Raw genomic sequence first — 12,248 nt, forward strand, 5'->3', positions numbered from 1 at the left:
TTCTTGAAGTCTATGTGGTTGAGCCTGGAAGCATAGGGTTTCAATATGGTATTTCATTGAAGTGGTCACTAACTTAGATAACTTAAAGAATGGATTACAGAAACCAGAGAAGATAGGCCTATCAATGGCTGTTGGTCATGTTCAGAGGGAGTGTGCCATTGAATACAGCTGGTGGAGAATAAAAGCCAGGGAGGGCTATTGCACACCAACATAAGAAACTGCATTATACCACTGGATCATCCAGCTCAGTCTTGTGTACACTGGCAGCAGATTTCCAGGGTTTCAGGCAGGGATCTTCTCCCAGTCCTAACTAGAGTGCCAGTGACTGAACCTTCTGGGACCTTTTGTAGGCTAAGCAGATGGTCTACCCCTGACCTAGGACTCTTCTCATTTCTTTGCCATCATGTCTGGTTTAGTGGCTTTTCCAGACCCATTTGGAAACCAGGGTGCTTGGTTAGACAGATCTTTAGTCGGATCTAGTAGGGCTTTTCTTATGTTCTTAGTCCATAGAGAACAAATGTAGCAATTGTCATCCTTCCGATTAGTCATGTCATTGGGATTTACCATAGATTGATTGTATCCAAAGATATATCACACTGAAGCAAAGAAATTTGCTTACTCGGGTGTCTCCAAATCTCAGATGGTGTAGTATACCGTATATCCCTGTGGAGCACTAGGAATTCATATATATATATGTGGTGTTGGGCAGGCTGCTTCCATAAATGTCAAAACTTATCTACCTGTGAATCTATGAGCAGCTGCTTTCATTGGTGTTCCCTTTGAAGATTAGAATCTGGCAGCAGATTCTACGCTTAATTATGAGCCACCCATGGAAAGACATAGGCAGCTAATGAACTTCTGCCAGAGAGAGAGAGAGAGACCCCTGCTCGGTTTGTGAAGTTTGACAGGCTTAAAAAAAAAAAAAAGGAAAAAAAAGAAGCATATTGAAGAGTGACGAAAAGCTCAGTTTGGCAGGATTTAAAAAGGGACTAGTTTCCTGGGTTGCACTCGGAGAACTAAATATGCATGTGTATATTCTGAAGTAAAGCAACAGTGGCAGACCTTGGTGTCGCAAATATCAGCGACACCCTGTGCCACACTAAAATTCAGCGGCGGCGTCCTCGCCCCCCTCACCTTCCATTCAGTAACTTAGTTGTGGCTCCCCTGCAGTGCTCCTGAGGCTCTCTGGAACTTCCCCTTAATCCACCTCTGCAAAACAGCTTTTAAGCTTAGCTAGGGAGTGGGGAAGTAGAAATAGATGACAGTGACCTGTCATCCATCCATCCATCCATCTATCTCTCGGTCTGTCGGTCGGTCTCTTTCTCTCTCACACACACATGCACATGTATATCTTAGGATGCTCTGTGTCTTGGAAGAGAGGACTGCTGAAGCTTTCAGATCAGCATCAGTTGAACCAATTTATTCAGTGATGTGGAAAACGTTCTTTGATTAAGCTCTTGGGGCTCTTGTTGTAAAGTTATTTACAGTTCTTGCTCTATATCGGATAGGTTTATAATGTTGGCAGTGTTATAAGGTAGGTCGTGAGAAATTTCAGAATGTTACTGCCTGCAAAAGGGATCACACACGTACTTTAATGAACCCGGAGAGCCATATCGTGCACTACCCACTTAAGCCGCTACTTGGGCTCTCCTCGGTGGCATTTGCCCAGTGCCGTGTTCCCAGTTCTGATGATTAGATTTCCTCTGAGCGCTTCTCCCTTTTCATGTCTATTTTAACAAAGGGAGTTGTTGAGCAAAAACCATTTCCATGAAAAACCTGCGATTTTCAGGCAAACATACCAGCCTCCTCTCATGGCAGTACCATGGTGAAGGGGAATAACGTTATTTGGCACCAAGCCCTGAAGGAGGAAAAAAGTGCAGAGAACAGGGGTGCCTTTGTCGAAAACCTACCGCAATAAAGTGCAAAAGTGGGGGGGGTGGGGGTGGAAGGAATGAAAGTGAGAAAAAGAGGCTGCTATTCCCTTAGGTTTCTTTAACCTTTTTTCTCCAATTTATTCACACATTGCCTGACAGCAGGGCACTGCATTGTTACAAGAGCTCTGAAAAGGGAAGCTGGGACTTCTCCATTTTTATTTGTGAACGAACACTATACACATTGTGCCCCAAGAGAACAAATGAACTGTAGCTCTGCTACTGCCTGCTCCATTGAGGATTTATTAATAGGGTCCAGATTGGAACTGCATCTCTGAAAAGCACATACAAGGAATAGCAAGGAATAGTCACCAGAGACTCCGTGAAACCTTTATTTGGTGACAATTCAAGGCTTGTAAATGTTTCCCTGCCTTGGGTTACAAGTACGACAACAGAATGGGATGAGCCTGCCTTAAGAGGCATTACTGTAGAGACTCAGACATGGAAACCCAACAGACAAGAGGCTGGCTTTCCACCTAATTGCTTTCAGGCTACTTCCACTCTTCTCAAGATGTGAACCATGAGGAAACATTCTTCAATATTCTGGTATCTTTGTGGGGAGGGCAGCTTAGGGAAAGTCTTTGGAAGCTCTAGGAGTTTGCAAGGCGTAAAAAGTTACTGTTGTGAGTTGGGAAAAGGATTAGAGTTAGCATTTTGTAAAAAATAAAAAAAAATGTGCAGCTTCTGTTCCTAAGCCCCAAAATGAAATAGCCTGTCTAAGTGGAAATGATCTTTTAAGCATCTTTTGTCTTGATCCAACGAGCAGATGTATGTGTACATAGAAGAAAAACTCATGTGCTTTTTAGGTATGGATTCAGGTGTCATTTGGATGTTCATCTGAGCCCCTTGAGTTGGCAAGATGCATCTTTTGTTGCTATGGGGATGTACAGTGCACACAACTAACCACAGCTGCTAGTTGTTCTTCCTGAGAGCTGGATTGGGGCTTCTATTTGGATTCTTAGGGTTAAGACTTTGTCGGAAGCTAATGAAAAAGCAAGTGACTCCTGGGTGGTAGTGGAATCTGGGTAGGTGTGGGGGAAACAACATTTCATGGGGGGGTAGCTAGCATGGTGCCCTTTAGATCTTGTTGGACTGTGACTTCCATCATCTCTCCTGGTTGGCCATGCTGGCTGGGTTGATGGGAGTTGTCCATTGGCTTCCCCAGTTTACCTGAACAAGTTTCGAACTATTCATAGCTAACATGGAGAACAGTGAAAAATTGTGGCTTTACTGGTAGGATAATTACAAAATCAAGAAAGAAATCCCATCGCCTTAGAATGGAAATAAATGTAGGGTCCTTCATGCTTCTTTTTTTGAAAAGGAGCCTGGATTTAACATGCCCAGCCATATTGCTGCTTTGGACCCATACCTCTCTGTTCCAGTGTATGAAGACTCCCTCCCTCCCTCCCTCCCCCCCCTCTCTCTCTCAATATATAAGCACCACAACTTTCTTAGAATGTCAAGAATTGAAACTGTAGCATGCATGTTAATAAAAAGTGCATAAATAGGGACTTAATGTCCTGTCTTGAGAACATTTCACTTACTTAGTATTCCACTTTGCTTGCCCAAACAGAACAGCCCCCTCCCCTAAAAAAAATGGTAGGAAGGAAAACCATAAGAAGAAGTTGATTTCGTTAACACCGTAGAGCAAATAAGGCTCAGGTACTCCCAAGGTCCTTATTCATGCTGCAAATTACACGTCACTCAAACTTCTGCAGTGAGTACTTGGAGTGAAAAAATCTGGAATGTTGCTTAAGCCAACCAAAATAATATTTTTGTAACAAAAGACCATTGGTTCAGATTTCTGCTAGATACCCCTGATCAGAGCTGAGACTCTCGTTTTAAATTCCTAGGCTGCAGCATCATATTTTAAGAGCCCAATCTGCAAAAATATCAAACTGTGAAGGTACCAATGGTAAGTTTATTGTGATGGTTTTAGGAGCCCAGACTGTCAACCAACTAAGACTTTTTCAGCCTTAGCTGTACTCAGTGCAATAAGTTTGGTAGCTATTTTCTCATGACACACACCAGTTGCTGATGTATGTGAATTCATAAAGGCCAGTGTAGTTTTCTGCAGAACTTGTTTGTTTCATAGAAGGTTATGAACAGTGCTATTTTTCTAGAAAAAGAGGTACCGGAACTCACTATGAATGCCTCCCTCGTTCTCTTAGAATGGCAGGTGCCCACCTGAGAGGTGCCAGAACTGAGTTCCGTTGAGTTCTAGCTCAGCTCTAGGGTGAATGGTCAGTACATACTGAGCACTGGTTGGAATCTAGCATGAAGTGCTGCTGAGTTGCAGGAAAATTGCATGGTGATTCTCACCTTTATTAACAGTGATGGTTCACAAAATACAGTTGTTGACAACACAAAGACATACTGGCTTTGGTGAGCCAGTAGCCACATGTAGTGTGATAAAAATCCATTGTGTCAATTTAGTCCACAATGGATAGCACGGAATCTCTTGATGCATTGTAATTCAATGGTTTTACATTGCCAGCTTCCCTTTGAAGTTCCTTTGTTCACAGATAGACACCATAAGGTCAGTGATGGAGTTCTCAGTGCCAAGTTGTCTGTTCTTTTATTAGTGGCCACTGTTAATAGGGCACTTATTTCCATCTCTACTTCTCTGAATTTCCTTTCCTTTTGACCTCATGATTTACAGTATTTTGGTCCCTTCCATCTCTACAGTTCTATGATTTTATACCACGGTGTGAGAAAATTGTTCCTTGCTTTACTAAACATGTACACACAACCCCGCCCCCCAAGAATTCTGTTTGATTCCAATCTTGTCTATATGCAGAGTTGAGCACAGTGCAGAATGGTTTCAGAGGTTTGTTCCCTTGGCTTCTCAACCCAAATTGAGAGCATTACCTTGGGTATGTTTGCACAAGCAAGAACTCTGTGTGATTTTAACCACCAACTTTGCATACTGGTTGCAGAGCACTCGATGCTTGTTTTAAATGATGAGTTGTACTCACATCTGCCCTACTGTACAGTCAGTTGCCTCACGGTGAAAACAGAGATAATGCAAAAGTATTTTTTTCCTCAGTGGAATACTCTTTCTTCTGTTTAACTCATTGTAAAACAAAGCAATGTATGAATTATATGCTGGGCACATCTACCCCAACTCTGCCCTGGGGTCACTCAGAGGGTGTGTAAATATGGGACCCCTCTCCACCAAATGGGCCAGAAATGGCATTAAGATTGCTCCCTTGGTTAACAAAGCTTAGAGACCACACAGCAGAGTGGTAGCAGTCACTGAAAATTAGCTGAGGTGGTTTTCCTGGGCTGTATTTCTTTCTGTCTTAATATGTCTACAAGGGGCTGAAGAGGCTGTTTCTTCAATGCTTCATTCCAAAACAAAAAGAAGAAACTTGAAAGTGGGAGAGGCAACTGTCTTTAATTTAGTGCAAAGGTGAAACTTCAGCTGGGAAGATCAGAGCTGCCTGTTTGGGTCACCACAGTAACATATCCCACATGACTTTATCAATGGGTGGCCAATGAAAGCTTATCCTGTCTTATATCCTCCACGCTCCCCAAATCTGCCCAACTCTTAGGTTTTCAAAGGTTCAATGTTTCAAAGCATTGAATTCAGCACAAGAGGCCTTTGATTTCCTATCAATTGCAAGCTGCTCGGTCAATGCCCCCCTCCCCACCTTTTAAATCACCTCCTGTGTCTCTGAGGTTGTTAGGTTTCCTAGGAGGTAAAGAAAAATTAATTGATTGTTGAGGAAGATGTTAATAAAACAATGTTGCTTCTTTTACATTTAACGTTCAAAGCCTGCCAAGTTCCAGCCCAGCTGCAGTAGCCTTTATTAAAATGTAAAGCAGAATGCAATGTCAGCTCTCCACCGAAGCAGCTTTGCATAGGACACCAGCCGCGAGGAGTCAGAAAGTCATTTTGACTTCCTCCAAAGAAAAGCAGCATCCTTTTCCTTTTCCTTCCCTTCCTCCTCCAGTGTATGCTGCAGCAAAAGCAACTCCTACAGGGCCTAGCTGAACTCCTTAGTGCCCACAACCCGTGTAGTCCAGCTACTTCTTAATTGATTCATTGGAAATGCTTCTAAACCAGCGTTCACCAACCTGGCGATCTCCAGATATTTTGGACTGCAGCTATTTTGGACAGCATATCTGTGCTTGCTAGAGCTGGCAAGAGTGTGTGGAGAACATCTGGAGGACATCAGGTTGGTGAAGACTGCTTCAGACTGCCCTTCATCCAGATAAAGAGAAATAAAATACTCAACTCTCATATAATACAATTAAGGACAAAACAGCATCATTCTCTCTCTCTCTCTCTCTCTACATATATATATATATATATATATATGTCAGATTTTAAAAAGCAAGAGGAACAGGCAGGATGCTCCTCAGTTTTCAGGCTTTGGAGTTTAAAACATCTGGGCAAATGAGTGGTGACCTGGCACTGAAGCAAAAAGCCATTTCTATCGTTTGTTTACTTATTTAAAGCATTTCGGACCTGCTCTTCGTTGCAAATGCAATTCTAAAGTTACAGATTAAAGCAAATCTGGATACGTCATTCAGGTACTAAAGAAGAGTCAGATAGTTAAAAACAGACAAATGGAGCAGGTACCACTTCCTTTAACACTGACTTACTATAACAGGAAAGCCTTCCTACAACCCTTATTCAAAATGCTGCAGAATCTGGCTCTCCAACGGCACTTGAGCAGACACTTTAGAAACACAGAAAGAGGCCAAACTGGAATTGGAGTTACAGGAGTGAATGAAATCATGGGTTTATCAATTATGGCTATATGGGAGCTTTTTGTCCCAAGGCATTTATCCACTGAATACCCAGAGGATGTCCTGAACTTGGTCTGGTTGGTCACTGTGGCAAGCAAGATACTGGACAGGGGGACTCTGGTCTGGTCCATGGGGCTGCTGTTTTGACTTTTGCATGTAAAAGGTCCAGAGTTATCCCAGGTTCCTTGTGCCATTACAGAGGCAAAGGGATACACTGGGAAACTAAGCAAGCATCTCTTCTTAGCTGTATCTTTCATGGAGGAGAAAGGCTGGGAATTATAGGATCCTAAAAGCTCTCCAGCTCTCCACAGTTGTTAGAAGAGAGGTGTGGCATGTCTGCTCATCCCATGCCCACCATCCACATGTTAGCTGAGCTTGTCTATAGAGGATCCTGCAGGGCTGTAAATCACAAGGGGGTCTTTCAGGCAGGCAGGCACCCCACACTGGTTATGCACCCCAACATTTGAATCTCACCAAACAAATGTGTGGAGAATAATGCCCAGAACCGGCCTAAAGAGATTAAGTCTCAGAGATAAGCTTCTGAAATGGCTACAGCTGAAAAATCCAGGGTCACATTTCTCCCAAACTCAGATTACTAAACTTTAGCCCAGAGACTGATATTTCAACCACCAAATCCAGCGGGGAACTAGAATGCCCAGGAAATCCATCTTTTCCAATTTTGTTGGAACTTTGTTTTGTTTTTTCCTATCAAAAACTGACACCATCATTTATACTGAAACACTGTCAAGTCTTGTTGAAATTTGGTTTCAGCAGTGTTGGCAGTGAGTCTGAGTGAATGATTTTTGCCTGACTAGAACCTGATGTCTCGCTGTACGACCATAGTAGGTTGTTGCTGGCCTGGGAAACTGAATGAGGTGGGTTATAGTATGAGGCGTTGAACTGCCACAGACACTTCATATTTACCATTTTGGTGTAAATGATATTAAGGCCTGGAGCCTTTCCTGTAAACAGTCGCACAGCTAGAGCTATTTCCATTTTGTTGTTCCTTTCCTCCCCTCCATCCTTGATTTTCATCTGTGGCATTCCCCCCCCCCCCCTTAAGATTTCTAGTAGTATCTTTTGTAAACCCCTTTTCAGGGTGGCCATTGGCACCAGCCCATGCTGGAACCTGAGCGCCAACCATTTCCAGAAGATGGGGTTTGTGCCAGAAGTTGTGGGTGGTGACACAATTCCTCAAAACAATCTGTGCTCCAAGAGATCTTCCTTGGAAACAAGGCTACCTTAGCAAGGGCTCTGACACCACAGTGCTCATTTTGACGGCAATGTGTGCCCTGGCCTGGACGGTGACCTTGGTGAAGCATGGCCTCCAGCCCAGTCCTCAGAGTCTAGGCATGCCGCGGGTTTTGTGAGCAATATCCGTTCGGCTCCTGAGGGTATGTTTATGTTTCTCATATGAAAATAGGGAATCTGAGGTTACTGTTGTGCTGGAAAAATGTCAAGACTCAATTGGCAATATCCCACTAAACCACAAGTTTGCAGGAGAAAAAAACAAAACCCTCACATTTTCAAAACCATGTCTGTATGCTTTTAAAGAAAATATATACAATCTTGGTCAAGTCTTGCTCGTATTATGGTGGTGGCAGTCCTGAAAATAATTGAAATGTGGAAATACTACTCCCATGCTGTTCGGTGAATGAAGAGGGGAACAAATCTTTATTATTCCAGAGTTCACATAATTTATAGGAACACTATTGTCTTTCCTCCCCCTTAACCCGTGTCCCCTATTTCTTTCTTTTTCTTTTTTAAAAAAGCCCGATTTAGCTCTCAGATATGTTTTATTGTTTGAGGGAACATGTGTTTTACAGACTTGTCATATGAAAACAATTAAAAAGAGGAACTGGAGCAATAACAATAAGTCACGTAACCATGGTATGGTTAATCCCCAAAGTTTGACTATTAAACTGCTGCTTCTAGTGGATGTGAAACCAGATCTCATCATGCAGTGTTAGCTTTTTGGCAGCAATTTTTTATTGGGATGCAAAGGATTTTATTTTGGTTCTTTTCTTTTTTTCTAAAAAGGCTATTCATATCATATATTGTTGGCTCAGAAAACATATTCTGTATCCAAATTGACTCTGTTCCAACAGGTTTTAGGTAGTGGAATGAGGATGGCCTGGATCTGTACAAATATGCTAAATTTTGAGTTGCAAAATCAGAGGTTTGTTGATGCCTCTTGACACATTTATTCACTATTTTATGAATGTGTTGCAAAGCACACACTTCTGTGTACAATGAGTCAAGCTTTTGACTAGGCTTGTGAAGGCAGCAGTGCATCAGTTTCCTTTATGAAGGTGCCAGTAGTAGATGATCTCACTAACTATGTATGCTGCAGTTCAGCAAAAAGGAAAACGTAAAGTTATATTTTAAAATTTGACTTTTTGCATAGGGTCGTTCCACTTGCCAATTCATTGTGGACTCAGTGCTGCTTTGTGTAGTGTTCTCATGACACCTTTAGGAAATCAAAATGCCACCCCCTATGTCCCCCCCCCAATTTAATTTGCATTTAGTGTTTCAACAGTTTTTTTTAAAAAAATACTTCTCTACATTAATAGTAAATGGGGAAAAAATATGGGGCATCATTCTGAGGAGGACAATGTTAAGAGGACACTGTGGAAAACATACATGCATGACAAGCACCAAGACCACAATTAATAGCTATATGGAAACATATATAATATTAGGCAGCTAGAAATAATATCAAATCCTTAATTACCTTCGGTTTTCTTCCAGGTTGAAAATATTTTCAGTGATTGAAATTTAGCTTTTTTTTAAAAATGATGATGTGGCTTTGAAATTTGTTACAAGTAATTGAACCAAAGAGCGCAGTTGGTTTCATCCTGTGTTCCTATTATTGTGCTTTGCCTCTGTCCTCTATCTGCTTTGGGAGATTTAGGGTTGTGACATTTTAAACAAGTTGAATCAGAGAATCTTGTGAACTTGACTGATTTTAAATGAATGTCTTTTTCTTTTGGGGGAGGGGAGGTGGCTAAAGGATAGTTCAGTGTTGAATAAGTTTATGCAACCCCCCCCCCCAGTATCCGTATGGGATTTCCCAGTGCAAGTCCCAATAAATAGTATTTCCCAGTGTGCCATAATCATGATTACGAAGCTCCTTGTTTAATTCTTACTTGTGTTTCTGACCACACTCTTTTTCTTTTGTTCCCCTTCCTTTTCTCCTTCTAGCTGGCCTGCCATTTCTGATAATCGAAACAAGCACAATCCCACCCTATAAGCGGGGATTTTACTGTAACGACGAAAGCATTCGCTACCCTCTGAAAAGTGGAGAGACCATCAACGATGCTGTCCTTTGTGCTGCAGGCATTCTTATAGCCATACTTGCTGTAAGTAGGACAAAACGACTGCGGTTTTATTTCAGCTCCCTGTACTATAAAAATAAACACCCAGTACCAAACAACATGCCTATTTTTTCTGTTCTGTTCTTGTTTTATTGATTGTTCATAAATAAAAGTTAGGATGTTGACTAATCAAACATTAGTGGTTCTAAATACTTTGTTACTGAAAAACGTGGATGTGTTTGTGGAATTAACGCAAACCAGATCATACCTTAAGCGGCAGCTCTTAAACTGAAATCTTCAAACAACTTATTATGGAATAGTTCCCTAAACCCACTACATGTTACCCCATCAGGGTCATGTGCACTGCTGATAATACAGCATTGACAAGGATAAACTTTTGAAGGAAGTGGCTTGTGGATTCACTGGCTTTGACAAAATAGCTTTCAGTATAGCCACCACTCAAATCACACTGCAGACCAAATTAATCTGTATATCAGTTGATTCAAGAAGCTATGATATTATCCAGTGATAGAAATTAGCCAGGTGCCAGGTGCATTTTGTGACTGGCAAAGGCAAATTGCAAGCACATGGAGATCTCTGGATGCCAGTTTGGCGACTGACATCTTCATTTGGCTGGGCCCTCCAGCTTTCTTAAGCAGGTAAGAAGAAAAGCTCATTTATTGAATTTATATCCCAACCTACAGGGTACAACTCCTCCTCAGTGAATCTCTACAACAACCCTGTGAGGTAGGTTAAGAGGGTGTGACTGACTCCAAGGTCACCCAGTGAGCTTCATGACTGAGTGGGGGATTTGAACCCAGGTCCTAGTCCAGCACTCTAACCACCCCACCACATTGGCTTCCTAGAGTTCTTCTGCTATGGGGCAGCTCTATAAATTATGTAAATAAATACAGGGAAAGCAAAATGTCGCTTAAAGAAGGATATGAAATATTTTCCTGGAAGCTTGAATTTGTTTTATACAGTGGTACCTCGGGTTAAATACTTAATTTGTTCTGGAGGTCCGTACTTAACCTGAAACTGTTCTTAACCTGAAGCACTACTTTAGCTAATGGGGCCTCCTGCTGCCGCCACACTGCCGGAGCACGATTTCTGTTCTCATCCTGAAGCAAAGTTCTTAACCTTAAAGACTATTTCTGGGTTAGCGGAGTCTGTAACCTGAAGCGTATGTAACCTGAAGCGTATGTAACCCGAGGTACCACTGTACTGGTTTGGTGTTGGTTGTTTTTTTTTTTTGTTTTTTTTTTGATGTTTCAATGTGTTGTAAACCGCTTGGAGATTTTTTCTTTAAAATGTAAAGTGGTGTAAAAATGAGATAATAATAAGAACCACAATAATAGTAACGAACACCATTGCTGGGGGGAGAATGGCGCCTAGACATACCACTGTGGCGACCATAACCCAGACTTAAGGTGCCATTTGGCGATTAGCTTATATATCTGAGTTTCTAACACTGCACCCATCACATGCTTATCGTGGTGTGAGTGGGGAGGCTGTGCTTGCTCCCACTACCGCCTTGGCCATGACCCTGGTGGTTTGGCCTTGCTGCTGCCTATGCATTGCTCTGAAAGTTTGAAGCAGGCAGCCTGCTTACATGCGTAGGCCCTGTGCATAGTTTAGAACGCTTGAATGATCAGGGCGGTAAATTGTGTGAAGAGCCTATTCATATACACCAGGTGCCATAGTTCAGGCAGTGTGAATGGCAACAAGGCTGTACCAGGCAGTTAGAAATGCAGGGATGAGGCTACTGGGGCCTAACCCTGCTCTCCCAGTCCCTAAAATTAACTGTGTGGGCCATAATATCTGAAGAGGGCTCTTCAGCACAGATGTTGTGAACTACGGCTCCCTTCAGTGCCAGCCAACAGGACCAATGGTCAGGGACAGCCAGAGTTGTGGCGTGCAACATCTGGAGAACACAACAGTTGTTAGGCAGTCTCTACTGTATGAAGAGCATGATTAGTTATCTAATCCAGAAGTATGCTAGAAACAAACTCCGAGTTGGGGACAAAACGTTCCTTCCAAAACCATACAAGTAAGCCAAATCCCATAAATTTCATTGAACAACCAATGTAGGAGACATTTTCCAGCTCAGCAACTACGTGCTTGTTCGGCAAAAATTTAGCGTCTTGAAGGATTTGGTGTACATTGTCTGCATTCTGGTACGCTTTGTGGTATTTACATATCCCGTATTTCATGTTGGGTTGTGAAGTATGTTCTGCTT

At 42.3% G+C, this 12,248-nt stretch overlaps 1 protein-coding gene across 1 annotated transcript in view; it reads left to right on the plus strand.

Annotated features, from left to right (window-relative positions):
* The window catches only part of PLPP3 (phospholipid phosphatase 3), a 64,985-nt gene that overhangs the window by 24,729 nt on the left and 28,008 nt on the right, over positions 1-12,248 (plus strand). Inside the window, exon 2 of the mRNA XM_028733353.2 lies at positions 9,897-10,054. Coding sequence (XP_028589186.1) covers positions 9,897-10,054 — 158 coding nt within the window. The remainder of the gene's footprint in view (positions 1-9,896; positions 10,055-12,248) is intronic.

This window comes from Podarcis muralis, chromosome 5 (genome assembly GCF_964188315.1).
Source record: "Podarcis muralis chromosome 5, rPodMur119.hap1.1, whole genome shotgun sequence".
Taxonomy (NCBI): domain Eukaryota; kingdom Metazoa; phylum Chordata; class Lepidosauria; order Squamata; family Lacertidae; genus Podarcis; species Podarcis muralis.